The 26,583-nt window shown below is 29.5% G+C and overlaps 2 protein-coding genes across 3 annotated transcripts in view; one reads left to right on the forward strand and one right to left on the reverse strand.

The window, feature by feature from the left end:
- Positions 1–26,583, reverse strand: part of LOC127284996 (deoxynucleoside kinase) — a 421,619-nt gene that overhangs the window by 242,248 nt on the left and 152,788 nt on the right. The window lies entirely within an intron of this gene.
- Positions 2,498–4,394, forward strand: LOC127284992 (uncharacterized). Its single transcript, XM_051310746.1, has 3 exons — positions 2,498–3,123; positions 3,276–4,087; positions 4,195–4,394. The coding sequence occupies exons 1-3, from the start codon at positions 2,700–2,702 to the stop codon at positions 4,327–4,329; spliced, it is 1,371 nt and encodes a 456-aa protein (XP_051166703.1). The 5' UTR covers positions 2,498–2,699; the 3' UTR covers positions 4,330–4,394.

Raw genomic sequence — 26,583 nt, forward strand, 5'->3', positions numbered from 1 at the left:
ACCGAGAAATATCCATTTTACAAACTTTATTAAGCCAGGACAACGTTCTCATGAGAATAACAAAGGATAGCGGAGGTCTGCCCGTCTCGAGTCGGATCGCGTAACCCGGGACTGACTGAGGGAGAAAAAGTAATCGTTTAAAAAAATTAAGCTATGTGTTTGCGAGTAGTTCTAGATGCTGATGTCCCCAGATCTGGACTACGTACAAAACTGTACTAATTACCGAACTATCAAATAATCTGTTGTAGGACTGCCATGAGTCGGCTCCGGATTGGTAAATTACATTCATAGTCGCACCTATCGCAGAGTTGGCTGAGCTCTCGAAATTATCTGCCGCTTCTTTAAAAGAACAAGAGTTCGAAAAAATTACTCTAAGTACAGATAGCTCTTAGTAACCTCGATTTTCATATCTCCACATTTAAATGAAATAAATTTTTTATATGAAGAATTGCCACCACGATGAAAGATTACAATTTTTGTTTTATCAGCATTTATAGTAAGGCAATTCTTTTCACAATAAAGTCGCAAGGCTTCGAGTTTTTTTGATCCATGCTAATGGGTGAAGGTTCTCGAGGGGTAAAGCGAGTTTTCTTAATAACCGCCCAAAAGCTTGCTGAGCCCCTGGCCTCAGTCAACTCATTAATCAGACTCGTCTCATATTCGCGCTTCTTATTTTTCAGAATTTTTTTGTACGTCCATTCTAAACACTTGCATAAAGTAAAATAATCTGATTGAAAGTAATTGGTTTTACAATCATTGTATGCAACATACATTGCACGCTTCGCTAGTTTACATGAGTTGTCAAACCAAGGTTTGTTTTTAAAAAAAGATGCTAAGGTATTATCCTTAGGGAGCATTTTGCGCATACCTAGTTCTGTAGCTACGGATTTAATTGTTGATATTAGAATATCATTCAGTGAATTGACGTGTCCTTCCAATTCAGAAACTTCTTCTCTTCGATCTCATACAATGATCAAAAGATTCTAATTTTTCTACATCAAAAATAAATCTGAAAGTTGGACAAGAGCGTACGGAGCGTACGTTGACGGAAAATTTTGAGAAATGGAGATAGCAATAGGAAGGTGATCGGAAATTGTTTCTAATTTACAAACATAAAAATCATGCAACAATCGCAAACAATTAAACGAACACCACAGAAGATCAACCACACTTTTTCCCCTAGCTCCATGAAAAGTAAACTGAGCAGGCGAATCACTGAGACTGCGACCGTTACATACAAAAAATTCGTAGCTTTCCATTATTTCTACAAGTTTCTTACTTTTATTAGAAACAATCGTATCCAGAGAGGATCTGAACGGGGAGAATAAAGTATTATTTGTAAAAATTTGTTGATCAAAATTGTTAAGATTAGAAATTCGACAGTTAAAATCACCTCCAATTAAAATCGGAAGGTCTAAAAAATCACATCGAATCGAGTTAAGAATAACTTCGAAATTAACTGAAAAAACATTAAAATCAATATCCAGAGGGAGGTAAATAGTACCGACAATAAACGAAAATGAGGATGATTTAACTTTTAAAATTATATAAAAATTGGAAATGTACAAAATTTTACCTGAGTATCATTAAAGATATTATTTGTACTAGTCATTATAATAATAGTAAAATTTTGTTTGTATTTTAGAGGCTGATAATAAATTTAATAAAATGCAATCAGTGTCGGAAGATAACTTGAAAGATTGTCAAAAATATCATTCGATTAATTGTTTATGTAAAATTATATGTTTTATTTATCAGCCAGCGAAAACCCCTGTGCGCCAAGAATACTAAATACATGTAAACCTATAAATGTACTAATATGCGCAGAAGCCCAATTTTAGTCTACTGCACCGACTACTTGCCAAGTACGCCATCTTCATTGCCCTCATATTATACGTCACCGTTCTCTATAGGACTCAAGCGAAGTTACTCCTGTCTCATTCGAACATTCATTCACCCAAAATTTTTTCTTGTATACTAAGCCAAAGTTGAGGTTGGGGTCTCACAGAACCCCGTTGTTAGGGTTGTGAGTCGTGAAACGTTTCATTGAAAGATTGAAACTTTCATTTGAAAGTTTCAATCTTTCATGCACGAAAATTTCATTAGTTTCATGAAACATTGGAGGACCAATAGGAAGCCTTCATGCGTACATGCGCAATTACGTCATATATCAGTTCAGGTTAGGTGAATAAAAACTATGTGAAAAATTTAAATTCGAATTATTTGCTTAAATCAGAGTTTAATAAAATTTGTAAATAGAATTTTAAAATTTTGTTTTTAAATTTGTCCTACTTAATTACAATTTCGAAAATTTGTCTTAGTTCTGTTTTGAAATAGTCAAAATAAATATTATTGTTAATATTTTTGTAGAACTATTAGATATTTAAAGTAAAATATTTATTAACTAATTTAATTACATAAAGTTTTGATTTGTCGCAAATAAAATTGTAAAAATAAATTAATTTCTGTCTGTTTAGAAAGAACTGGTCACTTTGATGGCCAGAGCAGTTTATTGTTCCAGCACTCCTCTCTCGATTGTGGAAAACACATTTTGGATTCAGTTCTTTAATAAATTGAAACCATCTTTTACACTCCCATCTCGTTATGATCTGTCTAATAGTTTATTAGACTCAGAGTTTTCCCGTATTCAAAATACTATAGAAGAAAAAATTGCAGCTTCCTTGTCTTTGGCAATTCAAATGGATGGCTGGTCCAATATTAGAAGACAAGGAATTATCAATGTAATTTTAAACACACCGGAACCCTTTTTTTACAAAACAATCCCTACTGGGGCTGACCACCATACGGGAGACAATATTGCAGACATTATGTTTTCAATAATTGAAGAAGTTGGCCCTATAAAAATTACGGGATTAGTAACAGATAATGCTGCCAATATGAAGTTAGCTTGGAAAATCGTACAAGAAAGATATCCACACATTACGCCTTACGGGTGTCTACTACACGGATTACATCTTTTTTTCAAAGATATTTGGTCTCAAGCTGTCTTTGATGAAGTAAAAAATCATTGCACAAATATTGCCAGAGAAATAAAAAGTCAAATTTTTTTAGCAGTTTTTAACGAAAAACAACAGCAGGTTAAAGTAGCGTCAAAAAGATCAGGTAATATATGTGCAATTAAATTTTTATTTTTAATTGTTAAATAAATTTATATTCATTATAATATTTATATTGATCGCTTAACTAATATATTCTTAAATTTTTTTTATAATTTATATTTACACATACTAATAATATTTAATATAATTATTTAGGATCTACTATTCAACAATCTTCACTGCAACTACCAGGAAAGACAAGGTTCGGCAGTGTATTTTTTTGTATGAACAGTGTTCGAATAAACAGGTCTGCACTTCATGAGCTCTGCGTAGATCACAGAGTTGAAACCATTTTAAGTGGAAATTTAAAACACTTGATTCTAAATACTAATTTGTGGGATGTTTTAAGTGAATGCGTTACGCTTTTAAAACCGATAATTTCCTGGCTTCACATTATCGAAAGCGATGATTCGAAAATGAGTTTATCATGTACAGTCTCCTCGGATATAAGAAGGCGTGTTCAGGGGATGAGAAATTCAAATCTCTTAATGAATTATTACGCTAAAACCAATGAAATTTTAGAAGATAGGTACGAATTTTGCATAAAGCCAATTCATTATTTAGCGAATTTGTTAGATCCCTCAAAACGTGGTGAAGATCTTATAGACCAGGAACTACTGGAAGCTTTCGAATGTTTGACAAGACTTTCAGAATTTTATTCGGAAAGTGAAGATATTTCTGTAGAGGATGTGCTGACAGACTGCAATATGTTCAGATTAAAAGAAGGAATCTGGCAGAAAGATTCCTTAAATCTGACTATTAATAAAATGTCTCCATATATGTGGTGGAAATCTTGCTACGTTGGAAAATCGCTCAGAAAAATAGCATTAAAAGTTTTAAGTTTACAGCCCACGTCTGCAGCTTGTGAACGTACAAATAGTACTTACAAAAACGTACATAATAAGACTACAAATCATCTCTCAACTGAAAAAGCAGGAAAAATTACATATATTAAACAAAATATGCTGGTAATTATCTTTGTTTTAATTAGTATAAAAATTCAAAAAATCTTAATAATTTTATTTTATTATTATTTTGTACCTGCAATAATAATTTAATTTTACTATCTTTACAGTTTTTAAATCCTAAAAATAAGCCTTCAAGAGTTCTTCCAAATTATCAAGAAGAAGAGTTAGTTGAAATAGAGCTGTCCGATAGCGAAATGGAAGCTCAATTCGTGGAGCAGATCGATGAGTTGGAAGAAGAGTAACATTAAAATGTTAACTTAGGCATACTAAAATGTTTTACAACTGTTTTTGTTACTAAACTAAAATGCTTTTTTTGTTGTTTAGTTTTCAACATTTAATTCAGAACTTGTTTTAAATTAAATATTTTATTTAAAGAACTAAATTTTTTATTTAATGAATACTAAGCTAAAATTCTTTAAGCTGTAATTTCTTTGTAATAAAAATTATTATTATAAATAAAGATTTATTATATTTGGTCTGGTTATATATTTATTTATTTATATATATATATATATATGGGACGTTTCACGTCAACCGGCCCAGAGCTCCATCTAAAATTCTAATCAACGAAAATCAACTTATTACGGCTCAAAATAATCGTCAGCTCATACTGCTACGAATAAAAAGTGGCGAATTAAAAAATTCAAAATGGCGTCCTTACTGTACCATGTTTTGCAAATTTTTTTACTAACTCAGCAAACAAGTGTATTAATTACCTTGAGAAAATAATTGCAACTTGTTGGATAATGGGTCACTCTTATGTTTTTGGGGTCGCTTATTACGAATCTGAAGTCAGATTTTAAAAATTTTCAAAATTAAAGATGGCGGATCCAATATAGCGGACATTTTTATTAAAATTTGACCAGATTCGCTTGAAACTTGCTACTCGGGGGTTTTTGGGGTCGCTGATTACGAATATAAAGTCAGATTTTAAAAATTCAAAATGGCGGATCCAATATGACGACCAAAATTTTTTAAAAATTATCAGATATGCTTGAAACATGTTACTTGGGGGTTTTTGGTGTCGCTGATTACGAATCTAAAGTCATATTTAAAAAATTTTCAAAATTCAACATGGCGGATCCAATATGTCGACCAAATTTTTTTAAAAATAATCAGATTTGCTTGAAACTTGTTACTCGGGGGTTTTTGGAGTCGCTCATTACGAATCTAAAGTCAGATTTTAAAAATGTTCAAAATTCAAAATGGTGGATCCAATATGGCGACCAAAAATTTTTTAAAAATTATCAGATTTGCTTGAAACTTGTTACTCGGGGATTTTTGGGGTCGGTGATTACGAATTTGAGTCTAGATTTTATAAAATAAGATTGGTGGTTCCAAAATGTCTAATAAAGTATTTAAAAATTGGATGAATTCGCCACCCTTAACTCCATAAACCACCCTTTTCACATTATTCAATTAGTTGTTTTAAATTTTTCTTTCATACAAATTTAGGCTTCATTTAAAGGATCTTAAATATCATAAAAGTAATTTTTCAAAATACTACCCTTAATCCCCAAAACTACCCCTTAATATAGAAATTTTATATTTTTTAAAATTTATTCTACATAAATCTTTTATAATTTTAGCTAATTTGAGGCTTTTAAATAGCCTTAAATTAAATTTTGAAAAATCTACCCTTAACTCCAAGAACCTCGTCCTTTAAATATTTAAATTACTGTTTTAAAATTTTTCCTTTCCTTTATAAAAATTTCCTCTATATCATTTTTTTACAATTTAAGCACAACTGAAACTTTCAAATATTCTCAAATTGAATTTCAAAAACTGTCCTTAACTCTAAAAACCTTAACCTCAAAAATCAGCCTCATTACATTTAAGTTTATAAATACAAACAAATTTTACAATTTCATCCGCCATATTGGCTCAACCATTTTGAATTTTTAACAACATTTACATCAGAATCGTGATCTGTGACCAGATTTTTAAAAGTTGACGTAAGATTCGTGATCATCGACCCCAAAAATCCCCGAGTAACAAGTTTCAAGCAAATCTGATAATTTTTAAAAAAATTTTGGTCGCCATATTCGATCCGCCATTTTGAATTTTTAAAATCTGACTTTATATTCGTAATCAGCGACCCCAAAAACCCCCGAGTAGCAAGTTTCAAGCGAATCTGGTCAAACTTTAATAAAAATGTCCGCCATATTGGATCCGCCATCTTGAATTTTGAAAATTTTTAAAATCTGACTTCAGATTCGTAATAAGCGACCCCAAAAACATAAGAGTGACCCATTATCCAACAAGTTGCAAATATTTTCTCAAGGTAATTAATACACTTGTTTGCTGAGTTAGTAAAAAAATTTGCAAAACATGGTACAGTAAGGACGCCATTTTGAATTTTTTATTTCGACACTTTTTATTCGAAGCAGTATGAGCTGACGATTATTTTGAGCCGTAATAAGTTGATTTTCGTTGATTAGAATTTTGGATGGAGCTCTGGGCCGGTTGACGTGAAACGTCCCATATATATATATTTATATATAAATATATATATATATATAGTATATTTATTTATTTGTATTTTTTATTTATGTATATATTCTATATTTAGTTTTTTTTACTATATTTGATTTTATTATATACAATATAAATATTCCCGCCTCTTTCTTTGAAACTTTGAAACGTTTCATGAAGTAGTGAAACTTTCATGAAACTTTCATTCAACGAAAATTTCATGAATCTTTACAACCCTACCCGTTGTGCTCCAAGGGTTAAAGGGAAAAAAATAAAAAACTGAAAATATTATATGTTTTCCACGGTATACAGTGAAATAATTTAATAATCTAATCCTTGGCTAAAATTTTAGACTGATTCCAGATTAAACCCGAACATATCAATGTGGATTAGTACAGAAATATAATATAAATATAATCTGAAATCTTTATATGAAAAATCTTGTATTAGTCCACATTAATATGGATTTCCCAGAAAATGCATTTCTGTGAGGCGTTCTTCGTGAAGTGTTGTTACAAACCATACTCAAAAAATCGTTACAACTGTTATACATAAATAAAGAACGAATATAATTGCTACATTCAAAACGATTAATAAACTTTTAAAAAAACTTACTTTTAAACAGTTTTTATTTTCCTGACCCTTGAACAGACACAGATGTATAATGTTCTCAACCAAGAAGACAAACATAGAACAAATCCATCCAAAAATGAATATCTGTATCAATTGTCTCATAATACTCGTCGTTTGAGTACTTTCCAAGCGGAATAAATCCAATTGACTAGGCCCACGATCATTCCTTTGAAATTGATCATCATCCCATTTTTTGCCAAGGCCCGATTGAACTATTCGAAGAATAATTTGATCAAATCTATCCCTGAAAGGTGATCCACTCGCTAGGATCATGGTACTCGAATACAACCACATAATTTCTTTATTCAAAATCTTCATACTCGAACGACCACTCTGATCCTTATCATTGAATACAATTAATTGAGCTTGTGTTTCCCTCATAATACAGGAAATATTTTTGTCCCTCTTGAGAAGCCTGCTACAATCAGTTGGAGGTCCATCGTAGGGAAGTGTTCTATTGATAAGCTTGTCAAAATCATCAGTCAAGATGGTCACCGGTTTCAAAAGATTGACTGCAACCATTGGTTTTAAAGATGTTTTCAGTAAATCACTAAATGTATCTAACTTCAAAAAAGATTCCTTTTGCAATTGAGAACTAGAGATAGCCGAAAATATAAAGCTGGATGCTAGAAAACAGGCGATGAGCATAGATGCAAAAATGATTCTCTCGACATTGGATGCTGGCTCTCGAGGTGCTGGCAAGCCCAGAATCATCTGTAGGATATTTATGATCTCCCAATTTTCAAAATCAAAATGAAACAATTTTGCAATGAACCATGGCAACAGAAGGAGAATAATGACACTGATAAAATTTAAAATTTTCGATCCGCCTGACACTGATGTGGAAGTACCCGGGAGAATGGGAACCAAGTGAATATACCTAAAGAGTCGTATTCCCCTTCCGGTCACTGTAAATTTTCCTAAACAACTGCTATAGTTGATACCTTCAAGGGCAATGACTTGCACCTTATTGTTCATAGTCAGATTAGTGATACCAATATTGTCTTTTTTCACACAGCTGATTTTGTCCCAATTAGTTTGATTTGAAAACTTGTATTGAATAGAGAAAGACATTACCTCCGAGATGATTTGCAATGCTTTCATGTCCGGTCCAGTGACAGAATTAATTTGTCCTGATGAATCACGATTGACAATAACATAAGGCGGATAATGAAAGACACCAATGTTTATTGGATAATTATCTAGATTGTTGAGTTTATCGGGAAAGAATTTGCAGCTGCTCATGAATTTGAAATCAAAGTTATTTGTGTTATCTTCTCGGGAATTGGTGATATTTTTAAGTAAATTACAGGAGTTGGTGATTTTATTACAAAAATATTTTTTAGTGAAGGGATTGTAATAGTGAATGATGATCGTATCACTATTGGATAAAGTTAATAAAGAGTTTATAGTATTTTTAGAAAAAATTTCTAGAACTGTGACGTCTAAAAATTGTTCTAACCACATGTTTTTAAAAAATTGAAGATATTTTTGATTGACGTTATGTTGGTTGTACTTTGTATCGTAAAGATCATTAGAGTTGCGATTATTAACAATACTGTTGACATTGTTAATTGATTTTTTTGCTCTATTATTTATATTATCATCATTCAATGTATTTGATTTGCTGTTGTTTTCATTAATCTGATGAATAATCAAAATTTTTGAACGTGCACTTGATTGACAAAGATCTTCAATAAATTTTATTGTTCCTGATAGTTTAGCAAAATTTGGAGTCAAATCTAAAGCGAATATGATGAAAATAGAAGATTGAGTTTCATATAAAGGTGGTATGACATTATTATTCTGTTTCAAAATTGTTTTTTCATCAATAAGATAAGAGGGAAAATTCTTTTCCACTTCTGATATGAATTCAAGAAAATTATCATTTTTTGAATTACGGTCGATAATTTGAATTATTTGATAAGTTTCCCCGCACTCAATTACGTATTTTATAAAATTATTGGACAATTCATGTATCTTAGAATTGTTGCCTCCGTAAGGGCAAAGAAGAAAAAGTAGGCAAAACCATATTAGAGAAAATTGTAGATTTATTATAAAAAGCATTTTCTGTTTTGAAATCTATATTATGAACTAATAAGAAATGTAATGAAATCTACAAACTATAAAACAAGATTAGAAAAAGTACTTAGAAATTCCAAAAAATTGTCAGAACTCTTAATTAAAAAAAACATCACAGAATGTTATAAAACTATGATCGAAAATTTAAAAGCATTATTTAGATAATAATAAAAAATTTTAAACATTAGTGGAAAATGATTAGAAATAAAAGAAATCTTCAGAAAGATGAAAAGGAAAAAAAAATATGTTCGATGAAAAGGATTAATTCTCGAGTTAAAGATTCACCTAACGTATTGCTAATAAAACTGAACCATTTTTTATTTTCTGAGAAAATATTCTGATATGTAGATACATGGACGTGAGGAAATATGTTATTTCGTATGATTAGAGTGATTCAATAAGTACATATAATTATCCAGATGACCACAGAGTCATATTATTTACTTTCCCTCATGTTTCAACCTACTTCCGTTATTTTATAATTTTACAAGCACACATTATTACTTTCTTCATCAAGGCCAATCTTGTTTCTTGAAATTTATGACATTATTATTCAAGGCTTTTTTATTTATAATGAATCGATATTAGAAATTTATTGAAAAAAATTATTCAAAACTTTAAAACAAAATTTTTTATTAAAATTTATTACGAAAAAAACTTTTGAATTAAGATATACAATTTTTTATTAGCTGAAATATGTACTCTTTAAAGTCACAACAAAATTTTTTTTTAATTTTATAAAATTAAAAAAATAAATTTTATTAACAAGATCAAGAAAGTTTAGATCGGGATAAGACAAAAACAAACTTTTGCTTGCAGAAGCACGAGTAAAAATGTCAAATTAAGGAAATAAGGCATGCTAAATATATGGTTGTTTCAAATTTATAAGCGATATATCTGACAGTTTAGGCAATTCAGAGAAACTGATGAGGGGCCGGTTTACCCACATGGATGGTTTACCCCACTCTCACCTATTAAGTTTAGATAATTTTTGTCAAGGGGAAAAAAATTTAATTTTTCTTTGATATTTATGTTTTTTCTGAATTTTTATATAAAAAAAATACGAAGTTTTTACAAACAAATTAATTTTTTTGCTTTTGGATCTTTAAAAAAAAATTTAATTAATACATAACTGTAAAAAAAAGAAAAGTTTGCAAAATGTTTTAGAAAGAAAACTTTTTATTTAATTTTTCAAATCAAAATTAATTATACTTTGTTTTCTCTACTCTTGGCAAAAAGTTTCTTTTAAAAATTTTAGCGTAAATTGAAAATAGATTTACTTTTAAAATGACAGATCTTTAAATATTTTTAATTTGAAAATTTGGGCACATGTACAAAAATAAAAACGTATGTATGTACATACCTTTTTTTCTGTACAGAACGAAAAAAAATTATTCAACCTAATTTCAAATGTCGATTTTAAATTTAACATGATGGAATCAACCATGCAATGAAAAATTATTATATAATATGCGATAACACAGGTGTAATGTGGTTCTAAAGTAACTTCCGATGATACCGGATATATAGAATTGAATTGATTCTTGTAAAAAGACTCTGCGTCAAGAAATATTTTGCTTAAATATCGCTACACATATGTCTATATGTATGGATGCTATATATGTGTGTATGTATACGTATATAGACGTGTCGTTGTCCTCCTCGTTCTGAGCTTGTCGTTCGGCTGGGACCACACACGTTGAATTCGTCATTTTCTTCTCCTTTCCCCTTTACCACTTCCTTCTCTGACTTTTCGCTTTCTTTCACTCTCAATCAATCAATTAACTTCTCAAACATTTTCGACGAGACTAAACTTTACAGTGATGATAATAATTGACTATAAAAATTTTTGTAGTTTATTTACATTTTAATTTATTGCAAATTATTATTATTACTATTATTGTCATAAAAATTCCTTAATTTGTATTAGGTATAGAAAAAATTATAATTGTGTAATATTAAATATATTCTTAAAAAATTGCATTATTATTTGAATTTTGATCAAACGTTGCTTTCTGAATCAGTAATTCGCTTTATATAAATTCTACTATATTACATTTAGGCTCTAAAAAATTAATTTTAATTATAATTTGTACAATTTAAAATTAGGGCACATAATAATTATGTTGAATAAAAATTTAAGTTTTACAAATTATTTATAGTAATTAAAGTTTTAAAGAAAATAAGTAAAAATTCTAGGGACTATAAAATATATATACAGTCGAATCTGGAGAAGAGAGAGAGTTTAAGGGACCGACAAACAGCATTACTGAGGGTATTTAATGATTTTAGGCGACAAATATGCTATTAAAATTTTGTCTGTGGAATGAAAATGAAATCCTTCGATTTGACTATAATTTCTTCAAATTAAAATTAATTCCTCTATTTTTAATATCAGATACTTTTTGCTTGAGAGGAAAAATATAGCAAATGACAAAATTTCATTATTTTGATGAAAAGTTTTATTATTAAAATATATAATTTCCTAAAAAATTGAGTCTATTTGTATTAAGTATACAATTTTGAATAATGTTTTAATAATACCCGACTGAAAAAACTTGTACAAGTTCTTGTATATGTTCATTAATGAACTTGTACATTTTCTTGTACATGTTCGAGTAATGTTCTTGAACAAGTTCAGCATCCGGAATTGAGACATGTTCTTGTACCAGAACTTGTACAAGATCCTGGACAAGAAAATATACTTGTACATGGAAATGTATATGTTCTTATACATATTTTTTTGTGCAGATTTCATGTATATTTTCTTGTACCAGATGTGGAACATGTTCTTGTACATGTTCATTTATGTCTTTTAAATTAAAAATAAAAAACTTTAAAGGCTGCGCAGTAGTTTTCTTAAGCCTTTACAGATGCGCTATAATTTTTAGCATGCATAAGTGAAGAGTCTTAATAATTATAACTTATTAAAATTTCAAATTTTTTTCAAAAACATTTTTAAACAAATGTTCTTGTACAAGAACATAAACGTGTTCATGTAGAAGTACTTGTACATGAAACCTGCACAAAAAATATGTACATTTCCACCCTACTGAAAATTCTCATGTCTGGATCTTATATAGGATCTTACATAAATTGATATATTAAAATCCACATAAAATCCTATGTGTCATGTAAGAAACTATATAGGATCTTATACAAAATCATATAGGAAATTGAGACATGATTTGAAGTGGGATTCGATGTAAATTCTTATAAACGTATTCTTAAGTAATAAATTATGTAAATTCCTATGTGAAATCCTACAATTTTTTCTGGTCCCATTTTTTTCTTCAATTTCTTATGTCAATTTCCTTCATGTTTTCTCATTAAAAAACATACTAAAATTCATTGCACAATCCTTAACCAGAAATTTTCCTATATCAAATCATACATCAAATCTTTTTTCCATTCTTGAATAAAAAATTATTACAAAAAATCTGCCATGAAATCATATTAAAAATCCTTACGTGGGATCATATATATGATTGATTTGAACATAAGAAATCATATAGGATATCATGTAGATTCTGAAATATCTATATCTAAGATTTCACATAGAATTATATAAAGGAAACAATATAGGATTTCATATAGGAATTTTGAGTTGGCAGACGGCAATTTATAAAAATTAAAAATTATTTAATTAAATATCAAATAATATTACTGCAATTCATCTGAAAAGAAAAAAAAATTGTGCTTTGCAATACACTTTCTGAGTTAGAGTCTCAGCTTTTATAGTATTCAAGACTGATCCCATATAATTTCCTATATAATTTCCTATATAATTTCCTACATAATTTCTCATATAATTTCCGACTTTTTATCTTAGAAGAATAAATAAAACAGTGAAATCCACACATAACATCCCACATAAATTCATGTATGATGAATTCTCACATGAAATCCTATATAGGAATCCATGTAAAATCTTATGTATGATCTTATATAGGATCCTACATAGGATCTCATGTAAGAAAATGGAGATTAAAAAAATCCTTTTGAATTTAATTACTTCTATTACTGTAAGTCCGTTTTAATTTGAATTTTAGTGGGCACTCTACTAGTTACTTTTTTATTAAACTTTAAAAATTATATAAATTTAACCTAATTTTCATTTAATTTTTGTTTTCACGATTAAACTGAAGTTGATCGCTTTAAATTTTCTATTGTTGCAATTTTATTCAAACATGGTTCAAAAAATATTAAACATGGTTTAATATTTTTTAAACTATTTTAAATACATTTTTAATATACATAAATAAAATAAATAAATATATATACATAAAATTAGAAAAACTTCATTTTTAATGTATTTTTCGAACGCAGTTCGGAGCATAATGTATCTTTTTCTAAATCGCACTTTTGTGAGTTCCTGGTATAATTCTGCGTCGATTGATATATTATAGACCTATTTTTATTGAAAACTCGCGTGAATATTTAACTTTAACCATTTTTTGCTATTTTAGACCACTGTGCTACAACTTTCTCTCCCTTATGCAGTTTCTCACTTACCCAAATAGCACCTAAGCTTGTAGCAACCTTGCCGCATCATATTGCCAACCTTGCACGTCTAACTTGCCGCAAGCTTCAAATGTCCCACCTGACCGAAAGCTTGCAAGGTAAGCTTACTGAAAGATTGCACAATAAGATTATCGCAAGATTGCTCAGTAAGCTTCCACGGTAAGCTTGTAGCAAGGTTGGTGCAAGGTTGCCAAATAAGCTTGATTTGAACCTAAAAAAATTTTTTATAAACTTTTCGTCTAATTCATATAATTTTATTATATAAATTTCATTATATTAATTAGACGATACATTAAAAAAAAAATTTTTAGGTTTAAAGCAAGGTTATTTGGCAACCTTTAACGAACCTTGCTACAAGCTTACCGTGCAAGCTTACTGAGAATTCTTACGATAATCTTACTGTAAGACAGTAAGTTTACCATGCAAGCTTTCAATCAGGTGGGACATTTGAAGCTTGCAGTAAGGTTGGCAATATTGCGTGGCGAGCTTGCCGCATGATTGCTACAAGTTTACGTGCTATATGGGTACAGAGGTCCAAGATTGATTTTTCTCGCTTATAGAAGGTTAATGAATTAATTTTTTTAAGAATTAATTTAATATTAAATATTTCACTAAAAAAGGTTTATTTTGTTTGTTTACAATGTATGAATTAGACTGTAAAATATTATTTATTTCCGTTTAAGAAAATCGGTGATTTTTGTTTCTTTTTTTGTATTAATATTTTCAACTTCCTTTTGAAGCGCATTTTTATTAAAAACTTTAGATTCTTTTAACACTTCCATGTCCTTCAGTACATTGAAACTTTATTATAGAATTCCTAATTTTTTATGATTTTATGAAATGGATTTGAAGGCTGAAAATATTTTAATAAAATTTTGAAATATTACTATAAGTTTAGCTGCTATGTAGATCGTGGTTTATTCGTGAATCATGTAAAAAAACTCGAAAACTACCTAAATAAGGAATCAAACATTGAGATAGAATTTAAATAGATGGGCTTATTTTACTTTCCCTTTCTAAATACGGAAGATGGAGCTGCAAGCTCTCGCTTAAAATATTGGCGCTTTTTTTAATTTATTAAATTGTACATATATAGTATAAGTAAACGAAATATTGGAAATTTAATTATAAATAATTAACTATAAATATAAAGAATAATGTACATATCATTAAACTAAATTTTTAATATAATAAGAATAAAAATTAAATTTAACATGAAGTATATGGGCGATTCCACGTGAGATTTACCTATGACATTTTAAATTCGGTAAATATATTTTTCTTCGATCTTTATAGAAAAAATAAAAAGTTTACGTATTTTTTTATTTTTCTATAAGTACTGAAATTTTCGAGTTATGAATTTTTAAAAATCTGATTTTTTCGAGTTTTTTAAAAATCCACCTAATTTCAACTACATTTAACTCTAAAAGTATTAAATTTAGGAATTATCATCAAGATACAAAAAAGTTTCAGTTTTTTATAGATTTTCAAAAATAAAAAAAAAATTTTTAAATCGTGCCTAAATTTATAAAAATTTAATTTGTTTATAAAAAATTGATGTTTTTTCTAAACAAATTCAAACAAAATTTTTCGTTGAAATATTTTGAAAATCTATAAAAAAACTGAAACTTTTTTGTATCTTGATGATAATTCATAAAAATACTTTTAGAGTTAGCTGTAGTTGAAATTAGGTGTATTTTTAAAAAAACTCGAAAAAATCAGATTTTTAAAAATTCATAACTCAAAAATTTAACCACTTTTAAAAAAATGCGTAAACTTTTTTTCTATAAAGATCGAAAAAAATATATACTATTTACCGAATTTAAAATGTCATAGGTAAATCTCACGTGGAATGGCCCATATGTTATATATTATGGAGAAAGATTACAGAAAGGGTAAAGTTTGACGAAGGAAATAAGGAGAGAGAAAAGTGAGAATGAGATAGAAATATAGAGAGAAAAAGAGGGAGAGAAAGAGCTTCTGCTCTGAGGACCACCCACGTTGAGGGCGCAAAGGCGATATTTAGCGGAAGGCAAATCTCTATGTGACCACCCACATTGTGCTTGGGCCCACATCTCCACCCCGCGCCTGGCTTATTTCATGCCGCTACAACACATATTTATATACCTATATATATTGCTTACTTTCTATACAATTCGTATACTCATTCACCCACATTATTTATTTGTTTACTATATTGCCATCCTCACTAAATAAATATCAGTTCTCTCTCCTTCCATATTCCACAACCAAAGGCTTACATTAATCATATATACATATATATATATTATACACACATGTACTTGTAAGGTATTGTAACCTAAAAGTTTTAAGTTTACAATTTGCCAATTTATTTATTTTTTATGTAAAAGAAATATTTAATTTCACGACATAAATTATTTAAACAAACAACGTAAAATATTAAATAATAATTAAATAAACAATATAATTTATGTAACTTAGACTTCGAGTGGTATTAGACCACTCGATGCAAAGATTCGATGAGTATAATCACCAATCAGAAGTGTCGTAAATTGGCGTTAAGTTTCGAACAATTTCGAGAATAGGCCACTTTTGACAAAGTGTATACTTGGGAAAAATGCAGTGTCCTTGTTTTTCCGTGCGAAAAAAAGGACATTGCATACTTCCCGAGTATATACTTTATCAATTTGTGGTAAAAATACCAATTCGGAATCGGTCATAGAGATCTGAAATACTACGAGACGCGCATGAAAATCGCCTAAAGTTCATATACACGGAAAAAAAACTAGTATAGGTTTTACTACTTTTTAACTACTCTGAGTAGTACAATAGGTCCTCAACTGAATTTAAACGGTCCTATTAACTATATAAAAATAGTTAAACCAATTAAAAATGTAATTGGTAGAATGACATTTTGTGATTGCATTAACTCAATTTAAAAATGTTAAAACAACTCAAGATGTAAGTAGTAGATTTAACTACTTAACCTTTTAGCTGCGGGAAAATTTTAGTACAAATTGACCTGTCACAAAATCCAAAATTTATACATAAATTAACTAGATATATCAGGTAGAGTCCCCGACCTGATTGCTGGTCGATATATCGACCACCCCCGCAGTCAAAAAATTGTGGAATAAAAAAAACCGAATCCTGCTAAAAATAGGTACTCGGGGGTTTTCGGGGTCGTTGATTACGAATCTGATGTTAGTTTTTCAAAATTCAAAATTGAATTTTGTCTAGAAACATTAAATATGTTGTGTTTCTTGAGTGGTCGATATATCGACCAATCCCGCAGCTTAAAGGTTAAAGTGGTTCAATAGGCTTTAAGAACATTTTTTTGTAGAATTAATAAATCTTTTGCAATTAAAACTACTACTTTAAGTAGTAGATTTTACTACTTAAAGTAGGAAAATAAAATTATTTTTTATTTATAATTGTTTATTATCAGTAGAATTGACTTTTTCATCCTCTCTCCTATACCTAACAGAGAAAATTTCTAACCATGACACATAGGATTTTATGTGGATTTTAATATATGAATTTATGTGAGATCCTATATAAGATCCTACATGAGAGTTTTCAGTAGGGTACCACTTTGAGTAGTGAAGTCTACTACTTAAAGTAGTAGCTTTAACTGGAAACAATTTGTAAATTCTACATTAAAAATCTTCTTTAAGTTTATCGAATTAATTAAAATAGTAAATATCTACTACTTAAAGTAGTAGTTTTAATTACAGACGACTTGTTAATTCTACAACAAGAAATTTTATTGAAGCCTATAAAATCATAGAAATTAATAAAAAATTTACTACTCAAAAAGCAGTTATATTAATTAAAGGAAATAATTCCTTTTACTACATTTCATATAACTGGTGAATAGTAGTTGGATTTACTACTCTTCAAATTTTGAGTTGACTACAATTCCACTTGTTTTTACTACCTTAAGAAAGTTAATTTCACTATACCGACCTGTAGTTGTACTTTAACTACATATTTACATAAAATCAACTATTACTTATTAACTTCTTAAAAATAGTTACATTAACTACATGAACATGATTAGATTAACTAAAAAAGTAGTTATTTTAACTACTTTCTAGTCAACTACCCAATGATAGTTGAATTTCTCGGCAACATTTTTTTCAGTGTAACAGAAAGGCCATTTGACAGAAATTTAAATTTACAATTTTCCAAAATTTTAACCCGAAATCATTTTTTATTTTAGAGAAAGTTTCATGATTTCGTTTAGTGCAAGAAATCACGCTGTTCTTCACATTTACTATAACATAACGCAAAAATAATAAAAATAAAGCAATAAATAGTTTTCATTTACGTTTAAAAATGACACTTTTTAAACTTCATTTTTCAATAATTTAACACAAAATTATGTATTTTCGGATAATTTAAATAGCTTAAAACATGCGTAATATTATGTTAAGATGAAAATTCTTTCTTGAACACATAATTAATAAAAGTTAATAAGAAAGTACTTATTACTCTCTAAATCTGAATTAGTGAAATACTACTAACAAATAGTAAAATTTGACTAATATTAGTGGAAGACTTTTCCCCTTTTTATTAGTTAAATATAACTAATTTTTAGTAATTATTCATTAATTTTTTAGTATTATTTCACTAATTACTAGTCATCTGACTGACTAAATGAATTAGTCAAACTGTTTTATTGACTGTTAATAAGGCGGAATGACTAATTCTTTAGTCAAATTCTACTAACAATTAGTAAAATTTCACTAAATGTTAGTTAAATTGTTACTAAATCATTTAGTCTTTTCATTAGTAAAAAACTACTAATTTAGATTTAGAGAATAAATTAAAGTTAATAATAAAGTTTGTTGATCAGATTTATATGAAATGGACTTTTAAAAATATAAGAATTTTATAACAAACTTATGAATTTATATATTTTTATTAAAATTCCTGTGACGAAAGTCCGTGAAAAATTTTGTATTCTTTGAATATATAAAATTCCAGTAGCAATGGTTTTGAGTGATATCAGAAATCAATTTCGGCCTATGTCGATTTCATCATTTAAGTAATTGGCGATTCAAACAGCTACACTAGCGCCACAGTTGAACTAATTTAGGCGTGACTCGCTCTAAAGCAGTCTCTGTTTTGACAGTTTATTTCAAATTATTTAATTATTCTGATATTTTTATTGCGTTTGTAAAATTATTTTTAAGCGTTAAATAAAAAAAATAATTTAAAACACATGGAGTGCTACAGAGCGAGTCACGCCTAAATTAGTTCAACTGTGGCGCTAGTGTAGCTGTTTGAATCGCCAATTAATGCCTCCTTTCCAATTAGATATTTTTAATTCATCGAATAGATTAAAATTCCCGCGTCTGATTCACGTTCCCGAATGTAGGTGGCGCGTAATGCACTTGAGTCAGCTGACAGCCGGAAAATGTCTATGTCAACTAATTCATAAGATAAGAAACGGTAAGAATAATATCATATTTTTATAAAAATCGTGCGTATTTATAATTTATAATGTGTTTATATCTTTGTGTTGTGATCTATAGAGGTAAGTTCGATTAATCAACATTAATTGATAAGATTAGTGATCCAAACGTTGCCTCGATATCAGTGGTGGTCATGTGCATGTATAATTTTAGGTTATTTTTTGAGTTTGGCTTAGAAGAAGAAAAATATAAATATGTCTCTTCACTTTAATAAAAAACGAGAGTAGTAAAAAATATTAACAGAAATACAATATTTATTGTATTATATAACAAGTATTAAATGATCAATTGATGTTTCTAACCTCAAATGTACTAGCACAAGGATCGCATTTAACTCGCTTGAATGCGAACTCATGTAAGAGACGCATAGGATCGTCCATGGATGACGCATCAGCATGCAACTATGAGATCACTGAGTGCGAATTAATTAGCCCGTATGCGACTCCTTATGTTTGCACTATTCAAGCATTTTGTTATCTGGGACTGTAGAAAATTTTTCTTGTAACAATACCACTTTCTACGTAGGTCCAAAATCTTACCTACTGTGAAAGTGGAATAAGTACATAAAACAGTATAACAGCATCTAGAATGGGGAATTTTACTTTTAGAATTTGTAAATTTACATCTCGTAGTGTAAAAATACACCACACGGTAATTTTAAAGATTATACACTCAAAAAAATTCATGGTAAACTTGCCTAAATTTTAACTATTTCTCCTAGTTCCAGAAGGCGCCTATTAACAAAAAGTAGTTGAGACAACTATGTAAAACGGTTAAATCAACTGTAAAATTTAGTAAAAAAAAACTATTCAAAGTAGTAAAATTATTATTATTAATATTAGTATTGACCCTGGCGGATTTGATTTACCTAAATTCGACCCAGCTGGGGCGAATCTAAGTCGAATTTAGGTAATTATCAAAAAAAAGCTTTAAATTGATGAAAATTTATAAAAATTAGTATTGTGAGGTTAAATGAACATTTATAGAGTTAAATTTTGTAACAATTTTAATTATTAACGTGATAAATAATAAATAATCACTTGATATGTGCAAGTGGTAACTGTAGATTTTAACTCGTTGTCAGTTTTCATAATATTTTCAAGAAATTAGTGTAAAATGTGTGAAAAAATAATTTATATTTAATAGAAATTGCAAATTTTATTAAATTATTTCATTATTTATCGAGCACAGTTTAAAATAATTGTAATTTAATTTTAAAAAAAAGTTTTCTTAAAAGTGATAAGAACTCTACTATACCGACAGCAAGAGGATATTTTCAAGTAAGTAAAGTTATTGTAGCGTGTAGTTTTGTTGTGACTAAAAGATGTCGCTTTATGTTCTATAGTGATCAGACAGGAACATCGAATCCACGGATCGAATCTCATGATCAAATGTTCATGAATATTCATCTCTGTTCTATCTTATATCTAATCTATAGAACATAAAGCGACATCTTGTAGTCACAACAAAACTACACGCTACAATAACTTTACTTACCTGAAAATATCCTCTTGCTGTCGGTATAGTAGAGTTCTTATCACTTTTAAGAAAACTTTTTTTTTTAAATTAAATTGCAATTATTTGAAACTGTGCTCGATAAATAATAAAATAATTTAATAAAATTTGCAATTTCTATTAAATATAAATTATTTTTTCACACATTTTACACTAATTTCTTGAAAATATTATGAAAACTGACGAGTTAAAATCTACAGTTACCACTTGCACATATCAAGTGATTATTTATTATTTATCACGTTAATAATTAAAATTGTTACAAAATTTAACTCTATAAATGTTCATTTAACCTCACAATACTAATTTTTATAAATTTTCATCAATTTAAAGCTTTTTTTTGATAATTACCTAAATTCGACTTAGATTCGCCCCAGCTGGGTCGAATTTAGGTAAATCAAATCCGCCAGGGGAGATCCATTTTTTTCACCCTCTCCCCTACTACTTTCGTTTATATATGCCTTATAATATTTAATTCTTGTATACCTAACAGAGAAATATCCCTAAACGCTGGGGATTGAACGCACGACCCTAACATTCCCAAGCCGACAACTAAAAGCTGGTTCCAGAATGGGAGAAAAAGCGGTGCGACGAGGCGACTGCCTTACCCCCACTGCGCCATCTAACTAATGCTTTCCCCTTCTGACGTCACGGAGAGGAAAGCATTAGTTAGATGGCGCAGTGGGGGTAAGGCAGTCGCCTCGTCGCACCGCTTTTGCTCCCATGTGGAACCGCTGTTAGCATTGCGCTGCGTTTGGCTCCATTCGGCTGGTTCCACAATGGGCTCGACGCAAGGTAAACCCTGCGTTGACGCGACGCATCCCAATGCTAGGCTGGTTCCACAATGGGCTCGACGCAAGGTAAACGCAGCGTTGAGGCGACGCATCCCAATGCTAATCAAATGGGGATACGTCGCGTCAACGTTGCGTTTGCCTTGCGTCGAGACCATTATGGAACCAGCCTAACCATCTAACCACGCACGCAAAGATGGCTTGCATGATATTTGAGGACATTCTTTCAACTACAAAAATTATAAAAATAACTATTTTTAACACTTATTTTAATTACATAAAACAGTAAGTCTAATGGTTTTACTGCATCTAGGAAGAAATGGTTTCTTCAACTACATAAATCATAAAAATAACTATTTTCAACACTTATTTTAACTACATGAAAACAGTAAATCAAATTTTTTCTGCAACTAATACTACTTAAACTACACATTTTCAGTCATTTTTATACCGCACAAGAAATAATGTATTAGAAAACAGTTAACTCACAATTTATTAAACAATGTTTGTTTACTTTTTTGTATTTTATTTACTGTGAAACGTCTGCTATAGTTGCGTACGGTGTTCGGAAATTGTCGCTCTCGTTATTGAGCAGAATCTTATTACACTAGCATAGTAGAAATCAGTACTTTTGCAATTTTCTAAATTTTCGTCAGAATTTCTGTAGTATCTCAACGCTCGAGCCATTGAATTGCTAAAAACCTAAAAAAATAAATTTAGTTTACTTAAAAATACAAAAAAACACGTAAGAAAATTATGAACAAAAATTTGCAGTGACAAATAATTTTTAAATGTATTTATTATTTATATTTGTTTATTGTTTGTACTTATTATATTTATTGTTTTTTATACAAAAATGTATATTTAATATAAATTAAACAAGTTTTAGTCTTCACTTACTTGGACTGCTAGATTCACCCTCATTTTTAATAGACTGAGGTTTTATGTGATCTTGTGTAATTTTGGGGCATTTTCAATTGCTACCGATTGTCACTTTTTCATGTTTATTAACTATTTCAAAATACTTCCATTCTATCGGAGATTCGTCTGGATGAACCTAAAAAATTATATTTTAAAACAATTAATAACAAGTATCAATTATGATCACAGCTTCCATTTAAACTGTTATATTTACTCTTAATTTTTTTCTATTAAATAAACAATTCCGAATTGTTTTTATTAGGTGTGGGGTATCTGAAAAGAGAAATACTTTTCTCTCCGGTTGTGCCGGATGACAGAACCAATTTTTAAAAATTTCTTGCTTTCGTGTGCAACCGACTTCTGTCAAAAATTTCCTATTCGGAGCAGCTCCATCTGAGACAACTCCATGGATTTTTGCACCAGCTTGCTCTAGCATTATAATGGCTTCGACAATCACTTTCGCTAAAGTGATGCCGCAAGTAGGGCCTTTTGATGCAAAAACCGCAACAGGCTGAACAAATTCAGCTGCTAGTGGCTGAAATAAAAGGACTAAGCCGTAATCAGCTTGCTCATCTATTTTTGCTCCTGTTGCACCGTCTCCGAAATATTGTAAACCTGAATACTTCATAGAGGCTGTATCCAGTAATAAACCCTTCCTCGTTCCAATTTCATCTACTGCAATTAAACCATGACGAGCAATTTCAGGTAATGTATCCAAGTGGTTTTTTAGCAGCTCATAAAAATTAGGATCAATGCCACAGGGAGTTTTTATCAACGATAAGTAACTGTAAAGTAAAAAATAATTATATAGGTATATATCTAAATAAGTTCTTTTTAAGTTTTTGTTGTCTTTATTTTTTTATTTTGAATTTATTTAATGTATTTATTTTATTTTTTTTATTTAATATTTAATGAAGTTAATTAATTAAAAAAATTACCTTCGAATTGTTCGAATGCATGGTAGTAGCAGTAAACTATTATCACCTAAAAACCTATATGTTTTTGGAGAACGCATGTGCAATAATAAGCACAAAACAATCCAATCCTCCGAATATCACCTCTGCTTCTTATTTTCGACTTTTGATGCTGCAACTATTTCGCTCAGGACAATGCGTTCATTTCCTGAGATGCTGCTTTCAGTTAAAAGCTTCTCTACTGATTGCTCCGACATTTCTTTAATTTTTTGTCTAGAAAAATCTAAAGAATTTCTGAGGTAATTAATTTTCAATAAGTAGCGACGTTTCTTTTTTCGAGAACATTCCCATTTCCCGCGGATCAAATTGTTTATGCACACACGTTGACTGGAACGCTTCTTCGCATTTTTTGCTCAGTTGTAATTTTAATCCTTATACAGGAATTACAATGAGCTTCCTCAGATTCTTTTGGAAAAAGTAAAGGACATCGCTTATTTCGATAAAAATCTTCTTTATCTGTATATGCAGCCGACGTCTCAGTTGTTAATATAAGATTCAGGGAGATTTCAACCCATACAATATTTAAATTTATCAACTGTCTTTATGACAATGTTTAAATCATTAATATTGTTGATTTTATTTGTTATCTGAAATTTTTCTAAATCTAAAAGATTTCCAGTAATAAAAAATTTTAAATTTAAATTTTCATCTTGAAGAATTCTTTTAGAATAAGTGGAAATTTCATTTCCAACTTTTCTCGATGCCCACTGAGAAATTTGAATCATTCGTGGAGAACCAATTTCGCCAGCATATATTAAAATACAACTTAAAGGAGAATGAAACCAAATTAATGAAACAGTTGTACAATTTTTTATTGCTGGAAAACTATAAATGTTATATAATTAGTAATAGTTTCAATAATTTATAATAATAATAATTAATAATAATTGTGATTATTTTGTTCATTTACGGCTGACGTATTTCGTTTGATTCGGAGGATGAAAATATTTTTACTTTTAGATGTGAGTTCTCAGGAATGAACGCATGAAATTGCCTTGTTGCAGTAACAGGTTTTGCATCTTTGAATCTTTTAGTGAGACTCTTTTTTTGTTTTTTTATTTCAATTGAGGCGCAAAATACAAATGACATATTAAAATTTTGAATTATAGCCCATTCGTACAATTCCTTGGCTGTTTGAATTTGACTTTCATTTAGGCGTTGTAAGCTTGCACGAGTTGCGAGTCTTTTTAACGTTCCACCGACTCCATCACACGGACTTTTCCCATGTGACGTTGCAAAAAATGCCACTCTGCATTAATTTGAAAATCTTTGAAATGGTTTACAAGATTAATAAACATGAATTTATTTTTATATTGTGTTACAGCTCCATCGGAAAAATAATAGATTTTTTGGATTTCTTGACCATGATTTTTTTAGATATTTTATTAATTCTTTTTGAAAATAATAAAAAGCGCTGGTAGCGTGTTCCAGGTGATCGGATATAACTACAAAACTTTTATGAAGAATTTCATTATTTTCTTTGTAGTAAATCACAAACGGGTGAATGGTTGATTGTTTGTGACTCCAATGATGAGCCTGAACCTCATCTTGAATTACGCTCGAATAATTTTCAGAGAAATCCAGAAGAACAATGAATTCGTTATTTTTTAGCTTTAATTTTGCTTCTTTGAGAAAGTTGTTTTGACTTTTGGCAATGAAGTCATGACTTTTCAATTCAATTATTCGCTTCTCTAATGTGAGAAAATAATTGTCAACTGAATAAGTCTTAGATTCCAATTGACACCTGTCTGTGCTTGTCCACTCATTGAACGTAAATCCTTGGATTCCTTTTCGATGAAAAATATTATTAAAAGTTGTTTTAATTATGTCAAAACCTGGACACTGATCACAATGACCAAGATGACAATGTATTGAAGGAGGAAAGCACATAATCCTTTGAATTATTTCCTTATAGTCTTTAGGACAATTGTCCGAAGGTTCACTTATTTTTTTTAGATGTGCTGCACTGACCATCAATACTACATTTTGATGCTTTAGGCAAACACAAACTGTGTGAGTACCCTTTGGACCAACTAAAATGCAATATTGTGGACTGAGATCAGCAAATTTACTGAAACCAAATTTCAGCATGGAATTATGCTCTTTAAAAGATAAATAGATTTCCTTAAGGTTTCCCAAAATAAGACGCTTCTGAATTTGTCTTTTTTGACCATCGACTCGAATAGAAATGCAATCTTTTTTCCCAAGCATTATGCGACTTACATCGTCTTGACAATAAAACATTTCAATAATTTCTTTACTTTCCTCGGTAAAACGCTCAATTTTTTTTCATTCAGGACGAGATAAAAGACCATTTTCCATTTGTAAAAACTTAGCTTCTTGAGCTAAGTATTTACTGCAGTTCATTTCGTATGAAATTTTGTTGGCTGTCCAAGTAGGTGAATGAATTGTTAAAATCTGAATTTTATCAGCATACTTGTTCAATGATTTACTCTTTTCTCGTATTAAATTTATTAGTTGTGTAAAATCCTCTTTTGATGTATCCTGAGTAAAATTATCAATAAAAAGAAATTTCAATTTTTTTGCTTAAATTTACACTTTTCGTTCAACACCTCATACAATTGAAGAATCTAAGGAATCAATGGGAAGCTCGTCAAATCCTTTTAATATTAATTTAATTAATTTAATATTAATATAGTGTTGTTGACATTTTGTACCGGTTGCCCTGTACTCTTTTCACGATAACAACGGGCTCTACAGATGTCACAAATTAAATCTCCTTCCTTTACTGAAGAGTAAAACGTTCACAAGAGTTCATTCGTCGATTTTAAATTCTTAATTTTCTTCCATTTTGCATGAGTCGAAAATGGATTGCAACAATAATACAGTTGTTTATTATATTTTAGCATCGTGTACGTAACCTTACTTTTCACACAACGTGATTTCTACTACGCTAATGTAATAAGATTCTGCTCAATAACGAGAGTAAAAAAGTAAACAAACTTTGTTTAATAAATTGTGAGTTGAATATTTCTTTGTACATTACGTTTCTTGTGCGGTATTAAAACGTGAAAAATAAAGAAAATTTTGATCTTTAAACCAATTTATTTGGAGTAGCAGGAAAAAAGTGAATTTTTTTCATTATTTATTGTTGT

The sequence above is a fragment of the Leptopilina boulardi genome, unplaced genomic scaffold, assembly GCF_019393585.1.
Source record: "Leptopilina boulardi isolate dan_hultmark-lab unplaced genomic scaffold, ZJU_Lbou_2.1 LbouV2_327, whole genome shotgun sequence".
NCBI classification, from domain to species: domain Eukaryota; kingdom Metazoa; phylum Arthropoda; class Insecta; order Hymenoptera; family Figitidae; genus Leptopilina; species Leptopilina boulardi.